Source organism: Rhinoderma darwinii, chromosome 12 (genome assembly GCF_050947455.1).
Source record: "Rhinoderma darwinii isolate aRhiDar2 chromosome 12, aRhiDar2.hap1, whole genome shotgun sequence".
Taxonomy (NCBI): domain Eukaryota; kingdom Metazoa; phylum Chordata; class Amphibia; order Anura; family Rhinodermatidae; genus Rhinoderma; species Rhinoderma darwinii.
Window position 1 is genome coordinate 82,320,707 of NC_134698.1, and position 20,334 is coordinate 82,341,040.

Sequence of the window (20,334 nt, forward strand, 5' to 3'; positions counted from 1 at the left end):
AGAAAAAGATTGCAGTCACATGCGACACGCACGCAAAACGCACCCCCCAAAAATAGTGCGACTTTATGTCAACATCAAATTGCATTCAAATCACATAACTTCTGGCGGAACCCTCATGAGATTTTATGTTGCCGCCAAAGTCGCCGTGTAGCCCCAGCATAAGGGATCAGTGGTAAGCACATGGAATTTAAAGGAAAACCAATAAAAATGAAACCGTATTGTTTAGTAGTAACTTTATATTCAACATCTTTTTCCCGCGTGCGCTGCGCCAGTTTTTAAGCAGTGCTCGATATCTATTTAGAAGGCTGCTGCCATATTGGGGGGTTCTATGCTGGTCAGAATCGTGTTCATGCCTAAGGCTACATGGCGACTTTGACTGCGACACACGTCTCCTGGCCAAAGATCGCAGTGTTGCGCTGCCTGTATGGCAGCGTTGAAAGTGAATGTGGACACGTTGCGACCCACAGGTTGCCGTGACACGACAGTCGCAAGAAATTGGATATCTTCAGACTGTAGTGTCGCCGCGGTCACGGTAACCTGCGTATCGCCAAGTTTCTTGGACTTTAATCTCTACTTGTCAAGTTTTATATAAGACGTTGGCTGAAATATTGCGTCTCAGTCCTAATAAAATGACACACAGTACAAGGAGGAAAGCAACACGAATTAAATCAGTAGCCCAAAGTAAACATGGCCGACTCGGCTTCAAAGAGTCCACGTCGTCAGACGTCGCCAGCGTCCTTGCGTCATGTGATCTAAAGTCGGTCACCTGATCAGCAGGGAGGCGAGCGTTTCACGTGATCTGAGTCTCATTTTACCATTGGACTGTATGTTACCGGCACTTTCGTGACGTGAGCAGGAGGGGTGTGGCCGGCAGCTGAGACAAATAAACATGGAGGTTATCTTTCATGAAAAAGTAAGTTGGGATCTGTGGGCGCCGCTGGCTGGGGGAGGGGAAAGGAGTGAGACAGGTGAGGAACGGGGTCGTATCGTGGCAGTCTATTCCCAATTCAGACCAGTCATTTCTATGAGTATCACTGGGATCCATGAGCAGCAATCACCTGAGGCAAAGGAGGGAGAGTAAGCCAAAGCCGTAAAGTGTTAATATACAGGAGATGTGTGACATCACAGCCGTATATAGTGTTATTATACAGGAGAGGTGTGACATCACAGCCGTATATAGTGTTAATATACAGGAGACGTGTGACATCACAGCCGTATATAGTGTTATTATACAGGAGACGTGTGACATCACAGCCGTATATAGTGTTATTATACAGGAGACGTGTGACATCACAGCCGTATATAGCGTTATTATACAGGAGACGTGTGACATCACAGCCGTATATAGCGTTATTATACAGGAGAGGTGTGACATCACAGCCGTATATAGTGTTATTATACAGGAGACGTGTGACATCACAGCCGTATATAGTGTTATTATACAGGAGACGTGTGACATCACAGCCGTATATAGTGTTATTATACAGGAGATGTGTGACATCACAGCCGTATATAGTGTTATTATACAGGAGACGTGTGACATCACAGCCGTATATAGCGTTATTATACAGGAGACGTGTGACATCACAGCCGTATATAGCGTTATTATACAGGAGACGTGTGACATCACAGCCGTATATAGCGTTATTATACAGGAGAGGTGTGACATCACAGCCGTATATAGTGTTATTATACAGGAGACGTGTGACATCACAGCCGTATATAGTGTTATTATACAGGAGACGTGTGACATCACAGCCGTATATAGTGTTATTATACAGGAGATGTGTGACATCACAGCCGTATATAGTGTTATTATACAGGAGATGTGTGACATCACAGCCGTATATAGCGTTATTATACAGGAGACGTGTGACATCACAGCCGTATATAGTGTTATTATACAGGAGACGTGTGACATCACAGCCGTATATAGTGTTATTATACAGGAGAGGTGTGACATCACAGCCGTATATAGCGTTATTATACAGGAGAGGTGTGACATCACAGCCGTATATAGTGTTATTATACAGGAGACGTGTGACATCACAGCCGTATATAGTGTTATTATACAGGAGACGTGTGACATCACAGCCGTATATAGTGTTATTATACAGGAGACGTGTGACATCACAGCCGTATATAGTGTTATTATACAGGAGAGGTGTGACATCACAGCCGTATATAGCGTTATTATACAGGAGACGTGTGACATCACAGCCGTATATAGTGTTATTATACAGGAGAGGTGTGACATCACAGCCGTATATAGTGTTATTATACAGGAGACGTGTGACATCACAGCCGTATATAGTGTTATTATACAGGAGACGTGTGACATCACAGCCGTATATAGTGTTATTATACAGGAGAGGTGTGACATCACAGCCGTATATAGCGTTATTATACAGGAGACGTGTGACATCACAGCCGTATATAGTGTTATTATACAGGAGAGGTGTGACATCACAGCCGTATATAGTGTTATTATACAGGAGACGTGTGACATCACAGCCGTATATAGTGTTATTATACAGGAGACGTGTGACATCACAGCCGTATATAGCGTTATTATACAGGAGACGTGTGACATCACAGCCGTATATAGCGTTATTATACAGGAGACGTGTGACATCACAGCCGTATATAGCGTTATTATACAGGAGAGGTGTGACATCACAGCCGTATATAGTGTTATTATACAGGAGACGTGTGACATCACAGCCGTATATAGTGTTATTATACAGGAGACGTGTGACATCACAGCCGTATATAGCGTTATTATACAGGAGACGTGTGACATCACAGCCGTATATAGTGTTATTACACAGGAGACGTGTGACATCACAGCCGTATATAGTGTTATTATACAGGAGACGTGTGACATCACAGCCGTATATAGCGTTATTATACAGGAGACGTGTGACATCACAGCCGTATATAGCGTTATTACACAGGAGACGTGTGACATCACAGCCGTATATAGCGTTATTATACAGGAGACGTGTGACATCACAGCCGTATATAGTGTTATTATACAGGAGACGTGTGACATCACAGCCGTATATAGCGTTATTATACAGGAGACGTGTGACATCACAGCCGTATATAGCGTTATTATACAGGAGACGTGTGACATCACAGCCGTATATAGTGTTATTATACAGGAGAGGTGTGACATCACAGCCGTATATAGCGTTATTATACAGGAGACGTGTGACATCACAGCCGTATATAGTGTTATTATACAGGAGAGGTGTGACATCACAGCCGTATATAGCGTTATTATACAGGAGACGTGTGACATCACAGCCGTATATAGTGTTATTATACAGGAGACGTGTGACATCACAGCCGTATATAGTGTTATTATACAGGAGAGGTGTGACATCACAGCCGTATATAGCGTTATTATACAGGAGACGTGTGACATCACAGCCGTATATAGTGTTATTATACAGGAGACGTGTGACATCACAGCCGTATATAGTGTTATTATACAGGAGACGTGTGACATCACAGCCGTATATAGTGTTATTATACAGGAGAGGTGTGACATCACAGCCGTATATAGCGTTATTATACAGGAGAGGTGTGACATCACAGCCGTATATAGTGTTATTATACAGGAGACGTGTGACATCACAGCCGTATATAGTGTTATTATACAGGAGAGGTGTGACATCACAGCCGTATATAGCGTTATTATACAGGAGAGGTGTGACATCACAGCCGTATATAGTGTTATTATACAGGAGACGTGTGACATCACAGCCGTATATAGTGTTATTATACAGGAGACGTGTGACATCACAGCCGTATATAGTGTTATTATACAGGAGACGTGTGACATCACAGCCGTATATAGTGTTATTATACAGGAGACGTGTGACATCACAGCCGTATATAGCGTTATTATACAGGAGACGTGTGACATCACAGCCGTATATAGTGTTATTATACAGGAGACGTGTGACATCACAGCCGTATATAGTGTTATTATACAGGAGAGGTGTGACATCACAGCCGTATATAGTGTTATTATACAGGAGACGTGTGACATCACAGCCGTATATAGCGTTATTATACAGGAGACGTGTGACATCACAGCCGTATATAGCGTTATTATACAGGAGAGGTGTGACATCACAGCCGTATATAGTGTTATTATACAGGAGACGTGTGACATCACAGCCGTATATAGCGTTATTATACAGGAGACGTGTGACATCACAGCCGTATATAGTGTTATTATACAGGAGAGGTGTGACATCACAGCCGTATATAGCGTTATTATACAGGAGAGGTGTGACATCACAGCCGTATATAGTGTTATTATACAGGAGACGTGTGACATCACAGCCGTATATAGTGTTATTATACAGGAGAGGTGTGACATCACAGCCGTATATAGTGTTATTATACAGGAGAGGTGTGACATCACAGCCGTATATAGTGTTATTATACAGGAGAGGTGTGACATCACAGCCGTATATAGCGTTATTATACAGGAGAGGTGTGACATCACAGCCGTATATAGTGTTATTATACAGGAGACGTGTGACATCACAGCCGTATATAGCGTTATTATACAGGAGAGGTGTGACATCACAGCCGTATATAGTGTTATTATACAGGAGAGGTGTGACATCACAGCCGTATATAGTGTTATTATACAGGAGAGGTGTGACATCACAGCCGTATATAGTGTTATTATACAGGAGAGGTGTGACATCACAGCCGTATATAGCGTTATTATACAGGAGAGGTGTGACATCACAGCCGTATATAGTGTTATTATACAGGAGACGTGTGACATCACAGCCGTATATAGCGTTATTATACAGGAGAGGTGTGACATCACAGCCGTATATAGCGTTATTATACAGGAGAGGTGTGACATCACAGCCGTATATAGCGTTATTATACAGGAGACGTGTGACATCACAGCCGTATATAGCGTTATTATATGTACAGTTTCTATAGTTACATAACTTGATATTACGTGAGGTGACTGAGCCCCTCTGATGTGACCCACATTGTGTTTTTCAGCAGGAGGGCTCTCTTTGCGCCCAGCATTGCCTCAATAACCTGCTGCAGGGGGAGTACTTCAGTCCCGTGGAGTTGTCGTCCATCGCCATGCAGCTGGATGAGCAGGAGCGGATGAGAATGGCGGAGGGCGGCCTGAGCTCCACCGAGTACAGAACCTTTATACAGGTGAGGTCTTTACTGCTTTTATGGATATTAAAGGGGGGGGGGGAGTCCTCCGGGTTGGCTCACCCTCCCTCATGCAGACACAGAATCCCAGGTTTATGTCAATGAACCTCATTGCTTGTCTAATTAAAAGCCATGATATACCTTGTTTTCAATTCTTCACCATTTCCAGCATCTCTGTTGGCTGTCAGTGGATGCAAACATTCTTGTTTACATCCAGAGAATGAAAACTAGTTCAGACCTAATACTTCTCACAGCTGAGGGAATGTTACAATGTATCAGCGCTGGTAATTCTCTATGAAGAAAACACAACACAACTGACAGCTCTTCACTACACAGAGACAATGTAACAAACCCTCAGTTTTTTTTTTAGAGCAGGACTAGATCAGGATGGGTTTTCAACCTCAGGAAGTGAACAGGAATATTTTCTTTCACAGACATGAAGCAGAGGTGTTGAGGAAATGAAACACAAAGTATGTTAGAAACTTGCAGAACTTTTCACTGTTCAGTCATTGATTTATGGAAACTTTACAGCATTGATTGTAACATACGTCATCTTATGGGTGAAGCTCATCGACGCATCTCATTGACTTATAATAGGGTCCGCTCGGTTCCGCCGTGGTGATCGTCATTTTGAGGGTGGAGCCTCCAATGCAAATGTGAATAGATCTGAGCGATCAACCGCTTGCTGCCTGTCTAGATTATTACTGACTATTCCATTTTTCCTTATTACAGCAGCCTTCTGGAAACATGGACGACAGCGGATTCTTCTCCATTCAGGTTGAGTCTTCTTCACAGGGCCTATTGTGTGCGAGTGAACCCGTCAAACCCACCCGCTGTCACTAAATATCCCATCTCATTATCCCACCAGCCGATCCGTGAGGACCACAACAAGAGAGTAGCGAGAAAACAGTCGTCATGGATACAGGGGTCTCTATAGCATCCGAAATCCAACCGCAGGGAATATAAGCCGCAGTCCAGGATATAGATGTGAGGTTGTGTCTAGTCTGTTCACCCCAAAAATTAGTAAATGCAGCGTAGCTCTAGAATGAATTGTACAGTCGGGTCCAAGGCTGCGGCCACACAGACAATTGCAGTCACATTGATATCATTCAGTTTGGGGGAAAAATTGGATGCAACATTTATTGTACACAATGTAGGAAATGATGATGGTCCAATAATCACAGGTTACATGCAAGTTTTGTATTTGTATTAATTTGCTGTGCAGTCCTAGCCATGAACGGTTTATAAGAGGGGTATCACGCTATGTGTATGTGTACAGGCATTACATCACTTATCCTGTATTATACTCCAGAGCTGCACTCACTATTCTGTTGGTGGAGTCACTGTGTACATACATTACATTACTTATCCTGTACTGATCCTGAGTTATATCCTGTATTATACTCCAGAGCTGCACTCACTATTCTGCTGGTGGAGTCACTGTGTACATACATTACATTACTTATCCTGTACTGATCCTGAGTTATATCCTGTATTATACTCCAGAGCTGCACTCACTATTCTGCTGGTGGAGTCACTGTGTACATTACATTACTTATCCTGTACTGATCCTGAGTTACATCCTGTATTATACTCCAGAGCTGCACTCACTATTCTGCTGGTGGAGTCACTGTGTACATACATTACATTACTTATCCTGTACTGATCGTGAGTTACATCCTGTATTATACTCCAGAGCTGCACTCACTATTCTGCTGGTGGAGTCACTGTGTACATACATTACATTACTTATCCTGTACTGATCCTGAGTTACATCCTGTATTATACTCCAGAGCTGCACTCACTATTCTGCTGGTGGAGTCACTGTGTACATACATTACATTACTTATCCTGTACTGATCCTGAGTTACATCCTGTATTATACTCCAGAGCTGCACTCACTATTCTACTGGTGGAGTCACTGTACATACATTACATTACTTATCCTGTACTGATCCTGAGTTACATCCTGTATTATACTCCGGAGCTGCACTCACTATTCTGCTGGTGGAGTCACTGTGTACATACATTACATTACTTATCCTGTACTGATCCTGAGTTACATCCTGTATTATACTCCAGAGCTGCACTCACTATTCTGCTTTATAGCCCAAATCTCCCAGCATTCCCTGCTTGTTCAGTGTTTGTAGAACTTGCTTTGGTGATTTGCATTCTGGTAAGTGTTATTTTTACACCAGGTTCTGTACGATAATTTGATGTAGGAATAGCTAACTGTCCCCCTGCAATATAGGACCTTAGCTAAGCTGCTAGGGTAATGTATGTCCACATGCTTGCTGACTGTCTCCGATAGATTTGTCACTGCAGTTCTGAAATCTCAGAATCGTTCATCTTTCCGTGTCTTGTCTCCGATCTTGGATTATACAGGGGAGTGAAGTGTTACTTGCTTTGTTCTCTCCACAGGTTATAAGTGACGCTCTGGGAGTCTGGGGACTAGAACTGATTCTCTTCAACAGTCCGGAGTATCAGATCCTCGGCATAGATCCTATGTAAGGATTTTACTCCATGTTTACAGACCTCCGCAGAATGTGATGACCGTGGTTTATTTGATATGAAATCATCATTTTATTTTTATTTCCAGAAATGAACGAGCCTTTATCTGCAATTATAAGGAGCACTGGTTCACTGTACGGAAGTTGGGTAAACAGGTATGGCGCTATCGGGGTGTAACTACAGGAAATGTTATTGTAAGAGGGGGGGGGGTCCTAAACTTTTTTGTCAATAAAATGATTTCATTGCTACTTTTAGAATATAAACCTTGTTGCTGTTTTGCAGCATTTTCGATGTTCTCTGGTTGCAGCCTGCAGTGTAAAGTAGGGAGGTTTTCATTCTGGTTCTCATGAGTATATGTATAATGTAAATACACAATCTCCTCTAGTCTATACTAATACTCCGACAACTATAAAAGAATCACAATTGCAATACAAAACTATATATTTCCCTTGATGTAACCATGACCGGCAGCATTAAAACCTCCATGCTTTACACTGCAGACTTCATCTATGCATATGGAGAATGTTATATTACAATGTGACATATATACAGTATATTATACACTGATCAGCCATAACATTACAACCACTGACAGGTGAAGTGACAAACATTGATGATCTGGTTACAATGGCCCCTGAAAAAGGGGGGGGGGTATTAGGCAGTCGGTTCTTGAAGTTGATGTTGGAAGTAGAAAAAACGGAGAAGTGTAGGGCCCTGTTCACACAGAGTTTTTTGCAGGCAGAAAATTCTGCCTGGAAAAATCAGCTACGTTTTTTTTTTTTTAGTGGTTTTGCACCACATGCGATTTTTGCCGCAATTTTTTTGGGGGAGTTTTTTTAGGCGTGTTTTTTTTTTTACCTATTTCTTCAACAGACAGAGGGAATAACTGCGAGCATTTTTTGCCGGAAAAAAAAACGTGTTTATTTCGGTCTCCCATTGATTTAAATGGGGTTTTACGTGCTCGCGGAAAAAAAAGGCCTCCACTTTCCATTAAAATCAATAGGAGGCAATTTCGGCTGTTTTTTACCCCGGTTTCCGCGGCAAAAAAAAAACTCTGTGTGAACAGGGCCTAAAGATCTGAGCGACTGTGACACATTGTGACGTCTAGATGACTGGTCAGAGCATCTCCAGAACGTCCGGTCCCGTGGGGTGTCCCCGGTCTCTTGGGGTGTCCCCGGTCTCTTGGGGTGTCCCCGGTCTCTTGGGGTGTCCTGGTATGCAGTGGTCATTACCTACCAAAAGGGCTCCAAGGAAGTACAACCGGTGACCAGCGACAGGTTCATGGGCGTTCAAGGCTCATTGATGTGTGGGGGAGGGGAGGTTAGCCCGTCTGATCCTCTCCCACAGAAGATCGACTGTATCACAAATTTTTTAAAAAGTCACTGCTGGCTATGATCGAAAGGTTTCAGAACACACAGAGCATCGCATCTCGCTGTATATGGAGCCGTGTAGCTGCAGACCGGTCAGAGCACCCACACTGACCCCCTGTCCACTGCCGAGAGCGCCAACAATGGACACGTGATCATCAGAACTGGAGCAATGGAAGAAGACGCCGGGTCTGATGAATCACGTGTTACATCATGTGGACGGCCGGGCGCGTGTGCGCCACTTACCTGGGGAAGAGATGGCACCAAGATGCATTATGGGAAGAAGACAAGCCGGCGGGGCCAGGGTGGTGATCTGTACAATGTTCTGCTGGGAAACCTTGTGTCCTGGCATTCATGTGGATGTGACACGTTCCACCGACCTAGACATTGCTGCAGACAAGTGCCCCCATCATGGCAGCGATATTCCCTAATGGCAGTGCAGGAATGATGAGGAACATGACAGAGATTTCAAGATGTCTCCAAATTCCCCAGATCTCAATCCGATTGATCATCTGTGGGATGTGCTGGAGAAACGAGACCGATCAATAGAGGCCGCACCTCACAATTTACAGGATCTGCTGCCGACGTCTTGTCCCAGAGACCACCGGAACCTTCAGACGTCTTGTGGAGTCCAGGCCTCGGCGGGTTAAAGCTGTACGGGCGGCACGAGGGTGACGACACAATATTAGGGGGGTGGTTGTAATGTTATGGCTGATACATATGTGAGTGTGTTGCAGTAATGACTCTGACCAGTAGGTGGCAGATCTCACTCATATTGTTATGTTTTGTCTATTTGCCATTGTTATATAGTGACCACATATCCCGCAGCGCTGTACACGGATTGTAATCACTCCCATCATCTCATGAGGCAGGACTGTGTTCGCCTGCTCTGCATTGCAGACGGAGCGATGGATGATAAACCTCTAGTCTTTGGATTATCAGCGGGTCCCGTTATAATCAGTGGGCTCCCCTGACAAGTATCCGGTGTCTGTGGCCAGCTTGGAGGTGTAGGGAGCGGCTGATACTCCATGTCATGTGGTGACGCTCATTTACATGCCATGTACACTGCCCCTTTAATATAGTCATTGTGTTTGATTTTTTTCAGTATTTTTTTTAATTTTATTTTTTATTATTTTTTACAATTCTTGCAGTGGTTCAACTTGAATTCCCTGCTGACCGGCCCAGAGCTTATATCAGACACCTACCTTGCACTCTTCTTAGCTCAGCTGCAACAGGAAGGTAACGCTTCATATTTTTATTTCTCTCTCAAACATTTTTCACATCTGAAATGACTGAACGGATTCTTTCTAGTGATACTCGAGGCCTCACGTCATACACGTCATACACGTCATAGCCTCATACACATCATCATACACGTCATAGCCTCATACACATCATCATACACGTCATACACGTCATACACCTCATACACGTCATACTCCTCATACGCCTCATACACCTGATACGCCTCATACACATCATACGCCTCATACACGTCATACTCCTCATACACGTCATACACGTCATAGCCTCATACGCCTGATACGCCTCATCATACACGTCATAGCCTCATACTCCTCATACACCTCATACACCTCATACACGTCATAGCCTCATACTCCTGATACGCCTCATCATACACGTCATACTCCTCATACACGTCATACTCCTGATACGCCACGTCATACACGTCATACTCCTGATACGCCACGTCATACACGTCATACTCCTGATATGCCACCTCATACACCTCATACACGTCATACTCCTGATACGCCACGTCATACTCCTGATACGCCACGTCATACTCCTGATACGCCACGTCATACACCTCATACGCCTCATACACGTCATACTCCTGATACGCCACGTCATACTCCTGATACGCCACGTCATACTCCTGATACGCCACGTCATACTCCTGATACGCCACGTCATACTCCTGATACGCCACGTCATACACCTCATACGCCTCATACGCCTCATACACGTCATACTCCTGATACGCCACGTCATACTCCTGATACGCCACGTCATACTCCTGATACGCCACGTCATACTCCTGATACGCCACGTCATACTCCTGATACGCCACGTCATACTCCTGATACGCCACGTCATACACCTCATACGCCTCATACTCCTCATACTCGTCATACTCGTCATACTCCTCATACGCGTCATACGCCTCATACACGTCATACGCCTCATACACGTCATACGCCTCATACACGTCATACGCCTCATACACGTCATACGCCTCATACGCGTCATACGCCTCATACGCGTCATACGCCTCATACGCCTCATACACGTCATACGCCTCATACACGTCATACGCCTCATACACGTCATACGCCTCATACACGTCATACGCGTCCTACACCCAGATAGAGAAGCGTCACTCCACAGAGCACGTCACATGGAGAAGCGTCACTCCACAGAGCACGTCACATGGAGAAGCGTCACTCCACAGAGCACGTCACATGGAGAAGCGTCACTCCACAGAGCACGTCACATGGAGAAGCGTCACTCCACAGAGCACGTCACATGGAGAAGCGTCACTCCACAGAGCACGTCACATGGAGAAGCGTCACTCCACAGAGCACGTCACATGGAGAAGCGTCACTCCACAGAGCACGTCACATGGAGAAGCGTCACTCCACAGAGCACGTCACATGGAGAAGCGTCACTCCACAGAGCACGTCACATGGAGAAGCGTCACTCCACAGAGCACGTCACATGGAGAAGCGTCACTCCACAGAGCACGTCACATGGAGAAGCGTCACTCCACAGAGCACGTCACATGGAGAAGCGTCACTCCACAGAGCACGTCACATGGAGAAGCGTCACTCCACAGAACACGTCACATGGAGAAGCGTCACTCCACAGAACACGTCACATGGAGAAGCGTCACTCCACAGAACACGTCACATGGAGAAGCGTCACTCCACAGAACACGTCACATGGAGAAGCGTCACTCCACAGAACACGTCACATGGAGAAGCGTCACTCCACAGAGCACGTCACATGGAGAAGCGTCACTCCACAGAGCACGTCACATGGAGAAGCGTCACTCCACAGAGCACGTCACATGGAGAAGCGTCACTCCACAGAGCACGTCACATGGAGAAGCGTCACACCACAGAGCACGTCACATGGAGAAGCGTCACTCCACAGAGCACCTGGGAGGATCGACTGAAGGAAACACGGGAAAATCAATGATTAAGAGGGGGGCACATACTTTTCTTCATATAGCTCTGTCTGTCTCTTAATCTGTAGAATATGAAGCCTTGTGCACTATTTTGTGTTGTTTTATTGTTCGGCTGCGATTGTTCTGATCGTCCGGCCTCGTGTGACAATGCGCTGTATTCCGGTGGGCGAGGAGATCACGACGTGGGGGATGAATCACTGACATCGTTGCAAACCCTTTTCTAGGTTACTCCATATTTGTGGTAAAGGGCGATCTACCGGACTGTGAAGCTGACCAGATCCTACAGATGATTCGGGTGCAGCAAATGCAGCGGCCGCGGCTTATAGGAGAGGACGCAGCCCTAAGAGACCAAAGGTAGCACAGGCGGTATCCAAACAAAGCCAAAAAACAGACCCGCTACCAGTCCCATACACCACAATGGAGACACCGTGCTCATGCGTGACCACCTTGTCCCCTCCTCTCTGGACTGACAGGTGGTTGAGCAGGGGACCCCCATTCTTACCAGATGTGAAGCCCCCACCTGTCTGACATTTATGGCATATACTGACGATCTGTCTCGGATGGGGATACCCCCTTTAATTTACATTGCAGCCCGGTCTTCTGGAACCACCGGCAATCAGCTGATCTCTCCGTTGGTAGCTGCGTCTGCCCACTGCGCCGCTGCAGGGTAAATGTAGCATTGAATGGCGGCCATATAGATGATAGGCTGTTCATGTAATACATAGAAGTGCTCGGTGCGCCAGTGGGAGCCGCTCTGCGTCGCTCCTGTCCCCCGACTGCAGAGAATTGCAGTACAGCCCCGTTCACTTATATGGAGGATGGCTGCAGTTCTCTGCACAGCGGGTGGGGGGCGCCACCGTGCAGGAAAAAGGGGCTGCAAAAGCTAAACTTTCACTACGGACCCTTCATTTTCAGAATCAGTCGGACCCCCACCGATCAGAAAGAAGCCAGTCTGTGTGCCATATTGCGGCTCTGTCTAGGGAGGCTCGTAGATGTGGATTTTGGTTTGCCAGATATTAAGGAATTTCTTGTCATTTTTATCTAGTTCACAGAGCAGCGTCACCGGCGTGGAGGGGTCACAGTTGTATGATGAATCCCCCATGATGGACGAGGATGAAGAGAACCTGCAGAAGGCACTCACACTCAGCAGGCAACAGATAGACATGGAGGACGAGGAGGCAGATCTCCGCAGAGCAATACAACTCAGTATGCAAGGTACCCTACAGCTACACCTGTTCATGGGCACAGAACCAGGGGCCCACCCAGTCTCTAGATAAAATGTAATGACAAGTTATAAAACTTTCTAATATACTTTGTGTTTTAATTCTTTACCATTTTGTAGATCTCTGCTTGCTGCCAGTGAATTTAAAAATTTCACAGGCTAATAACCTAATTCTTTTCACAGCTGAGAGATTGCTGCAATTATATTCAGTCTAGAGCCAAACACATCAGCAGCACATATCTTTCCGCTGGATTAAGGATTTGCTACAATGTATCAGTGCAGTCCAGATTTAATCTCGCAGAGGATTGTGCAGAGTGGATACAATTATAACAAATACTCAGGTGTGAAAAGCATTAGGCTCTGTGTACGCTCTAGTTAAGGAGCCATCATAGTTAGGACAGACACATCCCAAGAATTATAATGGGTCTATTAGGTTTACCAATGGGATTTACCAAGATAAGCGGCACCAATTGTGTCTGGCAGACACTTATCTTATACCTATTGCAGAAAACTAGGGGCTCGTCTAAACCATTGTAGCATCATTATCCACCACTACAATGTTAATCATCTATTTGCTCTTCTTGTTCTAGTTGGATAGGATCAGAGTTATGAGAAATTATGGAGGTTTGGAAATTGTGTGGGACGTTTGCGGAATTCTACGTGGATTTATTGGATATTTTTTGCTCGTCTTCTATATACCGATTTTTGGGAGAATATTGCTACAGATTTCAGATTTGCAGCCTCCACCTATGTGTAATACTATATACTGGATGTTTATTTGCAGGGGGACATCGTAGTGAATACACAGAAACCTCACCCTGCAGCGTGCCACAAACATCAGGGACCTCTAACCCGGGATCACTCTCGCAGGAGGAACTGCGCCAAAGAAGGCAGCTGTATTTTGAAAAGTAACGAATCACATTCATTTTATTTTTCATTACATTGAGAACCACAGCAGCCTAATGCAAGGTAGATAGACAACGCTGAGTTTATATCAAATTTACAGAGGTTGAGTGTGGCTGAAGTTGTATCCTCAAAAAAAAAACGCATTTTAGTGTACATACATTACTTATCCTGTACTGATCCCGCGTTATATCCTGTATTATACTCCAGAGCTGCACTCACTATTCTGCTGGTGGAGTCACTGTGTACATACATTACATTACTTATCCTGTACTGATCCTGAGTTATATCCTGTATTATACTCCAGAGCTGCGCTCACTATTCTGCTGGTGGAGTCACTGTGTACATACATTACATTACTTATTCTGTACTGATCCTGAGTTACATCCTGTATTATACTCCAGAGCTGCACTCACTATTCTGCTGGTGAAGTCACTGTGTACATACATTACATTACTTATCCTATACTGATCCTGAGTTACATCCTGTATTATACTCCAGAGCTGCACTCACTATTCTGCTGGTGGAGTCACTGTGTACATACATTACTTATCCTGTACTGATCCCGCGTTATATCCTGTATTATACTCCAGAGCTGCACTCACTATTCTGCTGGTGAAGTCACTGTGTACATACATTACATTACTGATCCTGTACTGATCCTGAGTTACATCCTGTATTATACTCCAGAGCTGCACTCACTATTCTGCTGGTGGAGTCACTGTGTACCTACATTACATTACTTATCCTGTACTGATCCTGAGTTACATCCTGTATTATACTCCAGAGCTGTGCTCACTATTCTGCTGGTGGAGTCACTGTGTACATACATTACATTACTTATCCTGTACTGATCCTGAGTTATATCCTGTATTATACTCCAGAGCTGCACTCACTATTCTGCTGGTGGAGTCACTGTGTACATACATTACATTACTTATCCTGTACTGATCCCGAGTTATATCCTGTATTATACTCCAGAGCTGCACTCACTATTCTGCTGGCGGAGTCACTGTGTACATACATTACATTACTTATCCTGTACTGATCCCGAGTTATATCCTGTATTATACTCCAGAGCTGCACTCACTATTCTGCTGGCGGAGTCACTGTGTACATACATTACTTATCCTGTACTGATCCTGAGTTACATCCTATATTATACTCCAGAGCTGCACTCACTATTCTGCTGGTGGAGTCACTGTGTACCTACATTACATTACTTATCCTGTACTGATCCTGAGTTACATCCTGTATTATACTCCAGAGCTGCACTCACTATTCTGCTGCTGGAGTCACTGTGTACATACATTACATTACTTATCCTGTACTGATCCTGAGTTACATCCTGTATTATACTCCAGAGCTGCACTCACTATTCTGCTGGTGGAATCACTGTGTACGTACATTACTTGTAAACAATCAGCAAGCTTGTGGACAGACACCACCCTAACAACGTAGCTGAGCTCCTATATTGCAGGGGGGCAGTTTGATTTTTCTTCATCAGATGACTGTACAGATAACACTTCATAGAATGCAAATCACTATTCAAATTCTGTGCAGAGAATGCTGGGAGATTTGAAGCCTGCAGGATTGTGAGTTCAGCTCTGGCGTATAATACAGGCTGTATTGGTATTGATAGGTAAACGCTATGGGTGCAGACTAATTGAATGTGTCCTCAGAACTGTTTCTTATTCGGTAGTGTATGCTGCACGTCATTCATGTGTAGTTGTATTTTGTATTTCTGTTCTTCCCAACAAACTTTAACTCTCACTAATGCGATGATCTTTTAGTCAAAATCAGATAAAACATGAACAGCGCTCCGATGGGAACAACGCAACGACAGACTCTGTGAACACAGGCGCAGGTAACTAGTTAAGTTATTCTAAGTGTGTGTCTGCCATTTGTGACTCTGAAATATACAGTGCACTTCTATCATCTACCACTGCACACCATAAATACATAGGCCGCATCCTCAGTGATGTCACCGCTTCTCTCTAGTGAATGGACAGGCTGCATCCTCAATGTTGTAACCGCTGCTCTCTAGTGACTGTATAGGTTGCATTCTCAGTGATGTCACTGCTGCTCTCTAGTGAATGGATAGGCTGCATCCTCAATGATGTCACTGCTGCCCTCTAGTGAATGGATAGGCTGCCCTCTAGTGAATGGATAGGCTGCTCTCTAGTGAATGGATAGGCTGCTCTCTAGTGAATGGATAGGCTGCTCTCTAGTGAATGGATAGGCTGCTCTCTAGTGAATGGATAGGCTGCTCTCTAGTGAATGGATAGGCTGCTCTCTAGTGAATGGATAGGCTGCATTCTCTGTGATGTTACCGCTGCTCTCTAGTGAATGGATAGGCTGCTCTCTAGTGAATGGATAGGCTGCATCCTCAGTGACGTCACCGCTGCTCTCTAGTGAATGGATAGGCTGTATTCTCAGTGATGTCACCGCTGCTCTCTAGTGAATGGATAGGCTGCTCTCTAGTGAATGGATAGGCTGCATCCTCAGTGACGTCACCGCTGCTTTCTAGTGAATGGATAGGCTATATTCTCAGTGATGTCACCGCTGCTCTCTAGTGAATGGATAGGCTGTATTCTCAGTGATGTCACCGCTGCTCTCTAGTGAATGGATAGGCTGTATTCTCAGTGATGTCACCGCTGCTCTCTAGTGAATGGATAGGCTGCATTCTCAGTGATGTCACCGCTGCTCTCTAGTGAATGGATAGGCTGCATTCTTTTTTTTTTTTAAACTTGTTTTTATTAAGAAGTGAGTTTGTTTTATCACATTATGGAGTATACAAAAGAAAACAAATGTATAGGACAACAGCGTCCCAATCAATACAACTAAGCACTCGCAGGTGCTGTACAAATCTCAACAATATTGCCATCCTGTTTACTTCACTACCCAAAAGAGGCATAATAAAAATTCACAGATAGTACATCCATTTACTTACATTTTCACAACTGTATAATGTTCTTACAATACGTTTATATGTGAGAGGACCGGGAGATCCACTACTTTATCCGTCTCATCCCTCCCCTCCTCGCATCCACTGCCATCTCTAGTTCCAGGCTGCATTCTTAGTGATGTAACCGCTGCTCTCTAGTGAATGGACAGGTTGCATCCTCATTGATGTCACCGCTGTTTTCTAGTGAATGGACAGGCTGAATCCTCAGTGATGTCATTGCTGCTCTCTAGTGAATGGACAGGCTGAATCCTCCGTGATGTCACTGCTGCTTTCTAGTGAATGGATAGGCTGCATTATCCGTGATGTCATCGCTGCTCTCTAGTGAATGGACAGGCTTCATACTCCATGATGTCACTGCTACTCTCTAGTGAATGGATAGGCTCCGTCCTCAGTGATGTCACCGCTGCTCTCTAGTGAATTGATAGGCTGCATTCTCTGTGATGTCACCGCTACTCTCTAGTGAATGGATATGCTGCATTCTCTGTGATGTCACCGCTACTCTCTAGTGAATGGATATGCTGCATTCTCTGTGATGTCACCGCTACTCTCTAGTGAATGGATAGGCTGCATTCTCTGTGATGTCACCGCTACTCTAGTGAATGGATAGGCTGCATTCTCAGTGATGTCACTGCTACTCTCTAGTGAATGGATAGGCTGCATTCTCTGTGATGTCACCGCTACTCTAGTGAATGGACAGGCTTCATACTCCATGATGTCACTGCTACTCTCTAGTGAATGGATAGGCTGCGTCCTCCGTGATGCCACTGCTGCTTTCTAGTGAATGGATAGGCTGTATCCCCTGTGATGTTACTGCTACTCTCTAGTGAATGGATAGACTGTGTACATATAGGAGACATATTTTCTGTAGGTTTCTCATATAGGGCAGTTCCTTGGAGGTTATGATACTGGTAAATTAACTTTCATTCTCCTCCTGCAGATTCTGGGATGAATGAAGAGGACATGCTCCGGGCAGCCATGAAAATTTCTTTGGATACGGGTGGGACCAAGCCTGAGGCGCAGGATAAATGACCATTGGGCTCCGGCCCCTGTAAACTGTCCTGTGTGACCTGCGGTGCTTGTCATGCAGATAGGAGGATGTAAATACTGAATATATTGTCTGGACAGGCGTCAGCAGTGGATATTTGATGCTTTTATGAATGTCTTTTTAAACGTGTCCGTGTGTCCGTTATTCTTCTCTCGCCACTACCGGAGCCGCGTTATGTCCTGCACCCTCCTCCCCTTCCTGAATGTCACATGACCAAAGCACAACCCCCCCCCCCCCCCTCCTCAAACCTGGTCATAGAGGTAAAGACTCCCCCCACATCGGACTGGTACCCCATAGACCACAACCAGGACAGGGTGCAGTTTCCCTCTCCTCTGTGTCCCTGCACACACTATAGGGGGCACAGTTGTGCAGAGGCAGGTGAGCGCAGCCTGACCCGCTCACCTTCACCCCTAAGCCCCATGATCAATGCAGGAGGCAAAATCAGGACAGGGAAAAAAAATATTTCCACTGTCGCTATTCTGCCCGCACTGTCCGTACACAGGAGCTACACGGGAGGTGCGACAATGATGGTCACATGATGTCAGAAGGTGCAGGCGCTGTTTACTTCAGCCATGACGATTGGACGCGGCACTGCTGAGTGTACGGGAAAGTTAAAAAACTAAGTCCCCTTTAAGATAATCGTTAGACCTCATGTTACAGTTGGGGTGTGATTTTTTTCTCAATCTGTAAAGAACTCCACGTGATGGATTTTTTGCATGACCCCATTCACTGATTTGTTTTTAGACTCTATGAGCATAATGGTAACAAGGGTCTTACTTTCTGAGTCACGTGGGCCTCATTACTGTACGTCTCTGGCCGCATACATCCCCATTTATAACCCTTCTCTGTCGGGACATGTGGGGCAGGGTGCCCGCCCTGGTTATGGTGCTGTGATGCCCACCCCATCCCACACACGTGGCGTGCGGAGCTGGTTTTTTGTATTGCACTCTACATGAAATAAAGAACTCCTTTTATCTTTTCACTCCTGTCATGGTAAAGCCGGGAGGGATAAATGGTTTTCCTGTTTTGTAAGATAGTGGGACACGTGCCGCAGTTTGGTGCTCACCCGTGCCCCGTCTATCCTGCTTACTGGTACCTCTGTGCTTGCGCACGCACCGATACCACCAATCACAGGAGGAGAGCGGCACGACGTGTGGGGAGAGCAGGGGCTACATCAGCACTACACACCGCGTGCCCACATCACAGAACAAGTGAGTGGATCATGTGGGGGAGATCAGTAAGACGACCGGTTTTTATAAAAACGTGGCCATTTAGGCTTCTTTCCAGTATAGGAGCTGCCGACCTCTAATCTATAGGGGATTGTATATCTGTGAAATATTAAAGGGATATTGCAACCAACTTTTTACTGGATAGCTGTTAAATGTAGATCAGTGGGGCTCCGACGCTTGGGACCCCCAAGGATTTCTAGGACAAGAGGCATCGGTTTTCCCCTCCCACGACTGCAGCAAAGAGGAGATGGAATGGAGCGGGGGTCAAACATTCACGTTCCTCCTTGTTGCTATCCCCTGTTCGACCGATCAGTGGTGGTCCCAGCGGTCAGACCCCCCCCAATCTAACATGTAACGCCACTCCAGGGCTCGTGATCAATGCTTTTGGCTGGAACAAAGTTAAATTATAGAAGATCCAGAAGGTCAACCATAGGATTAGTGTCAGGCGCTCGCTGTTCCTCCGCTCCTCCTGTACTTCACTTTCATTTAAAGCAGCTCCGACATTTCAATTTCTTACTCTGGATAATCTCACTCAACGTATGGAAAGTGGAACCGGACAAGAGAACGGCATTACCCGTAGTAACCCCGGACCGACAGCCGGGGGGCCGCAGGGGGCCATGGAGAGAAAATGTGACTCCACCTGTAGGCAAGTATGGAG

General features: G+C 45.3%; 1 protein-coding gene across 2 annotated transcripts; it reads left to right on the plus strand.

Annotated features, from left to right (window-relative positions):
- The first annotated feature begins 832 nt into the window (after nt 1-832).
- On the plus strand, nt 833-19,411 carry ATXN3 (ataxin 3). 2 transcript variants are annotated; one of them, XM_075844329.1, is made up of 11 exons: nt 833-913; nt 5,053-5,217; nt 5,950-5,994; nt 7,639-7,724; nt 7,817-7,883; nt 10,247-10,334; nt 12,534-12,663; nt 13,355-13,524; nt 14,316-14,439; nt 16,228-16,301; nt 18,340-19,411. In XM_075844329.1, exons 1-11 carry the CDS (start codon nt 890-892, stop codon nt 18,429-18,431), a joined length of 1,065 nt encoding a protein of 354 aa, XP_075700444.1. In that variant the 5' UTR covers nt 833-889; the 3' UTR covers nt 18,432-19,411. The 2 variants fall into 2 exon arrangements, 1 of the variants encoding a protein (XP_075700444.1); XR_012851405.1 differs by lacking the exon at nt 18,340-19,411 and having other exon boundaries at nt 14,316-14,500.
- Nucleotides 19,412-20,334: the final 923 nt, after the last annotated feature.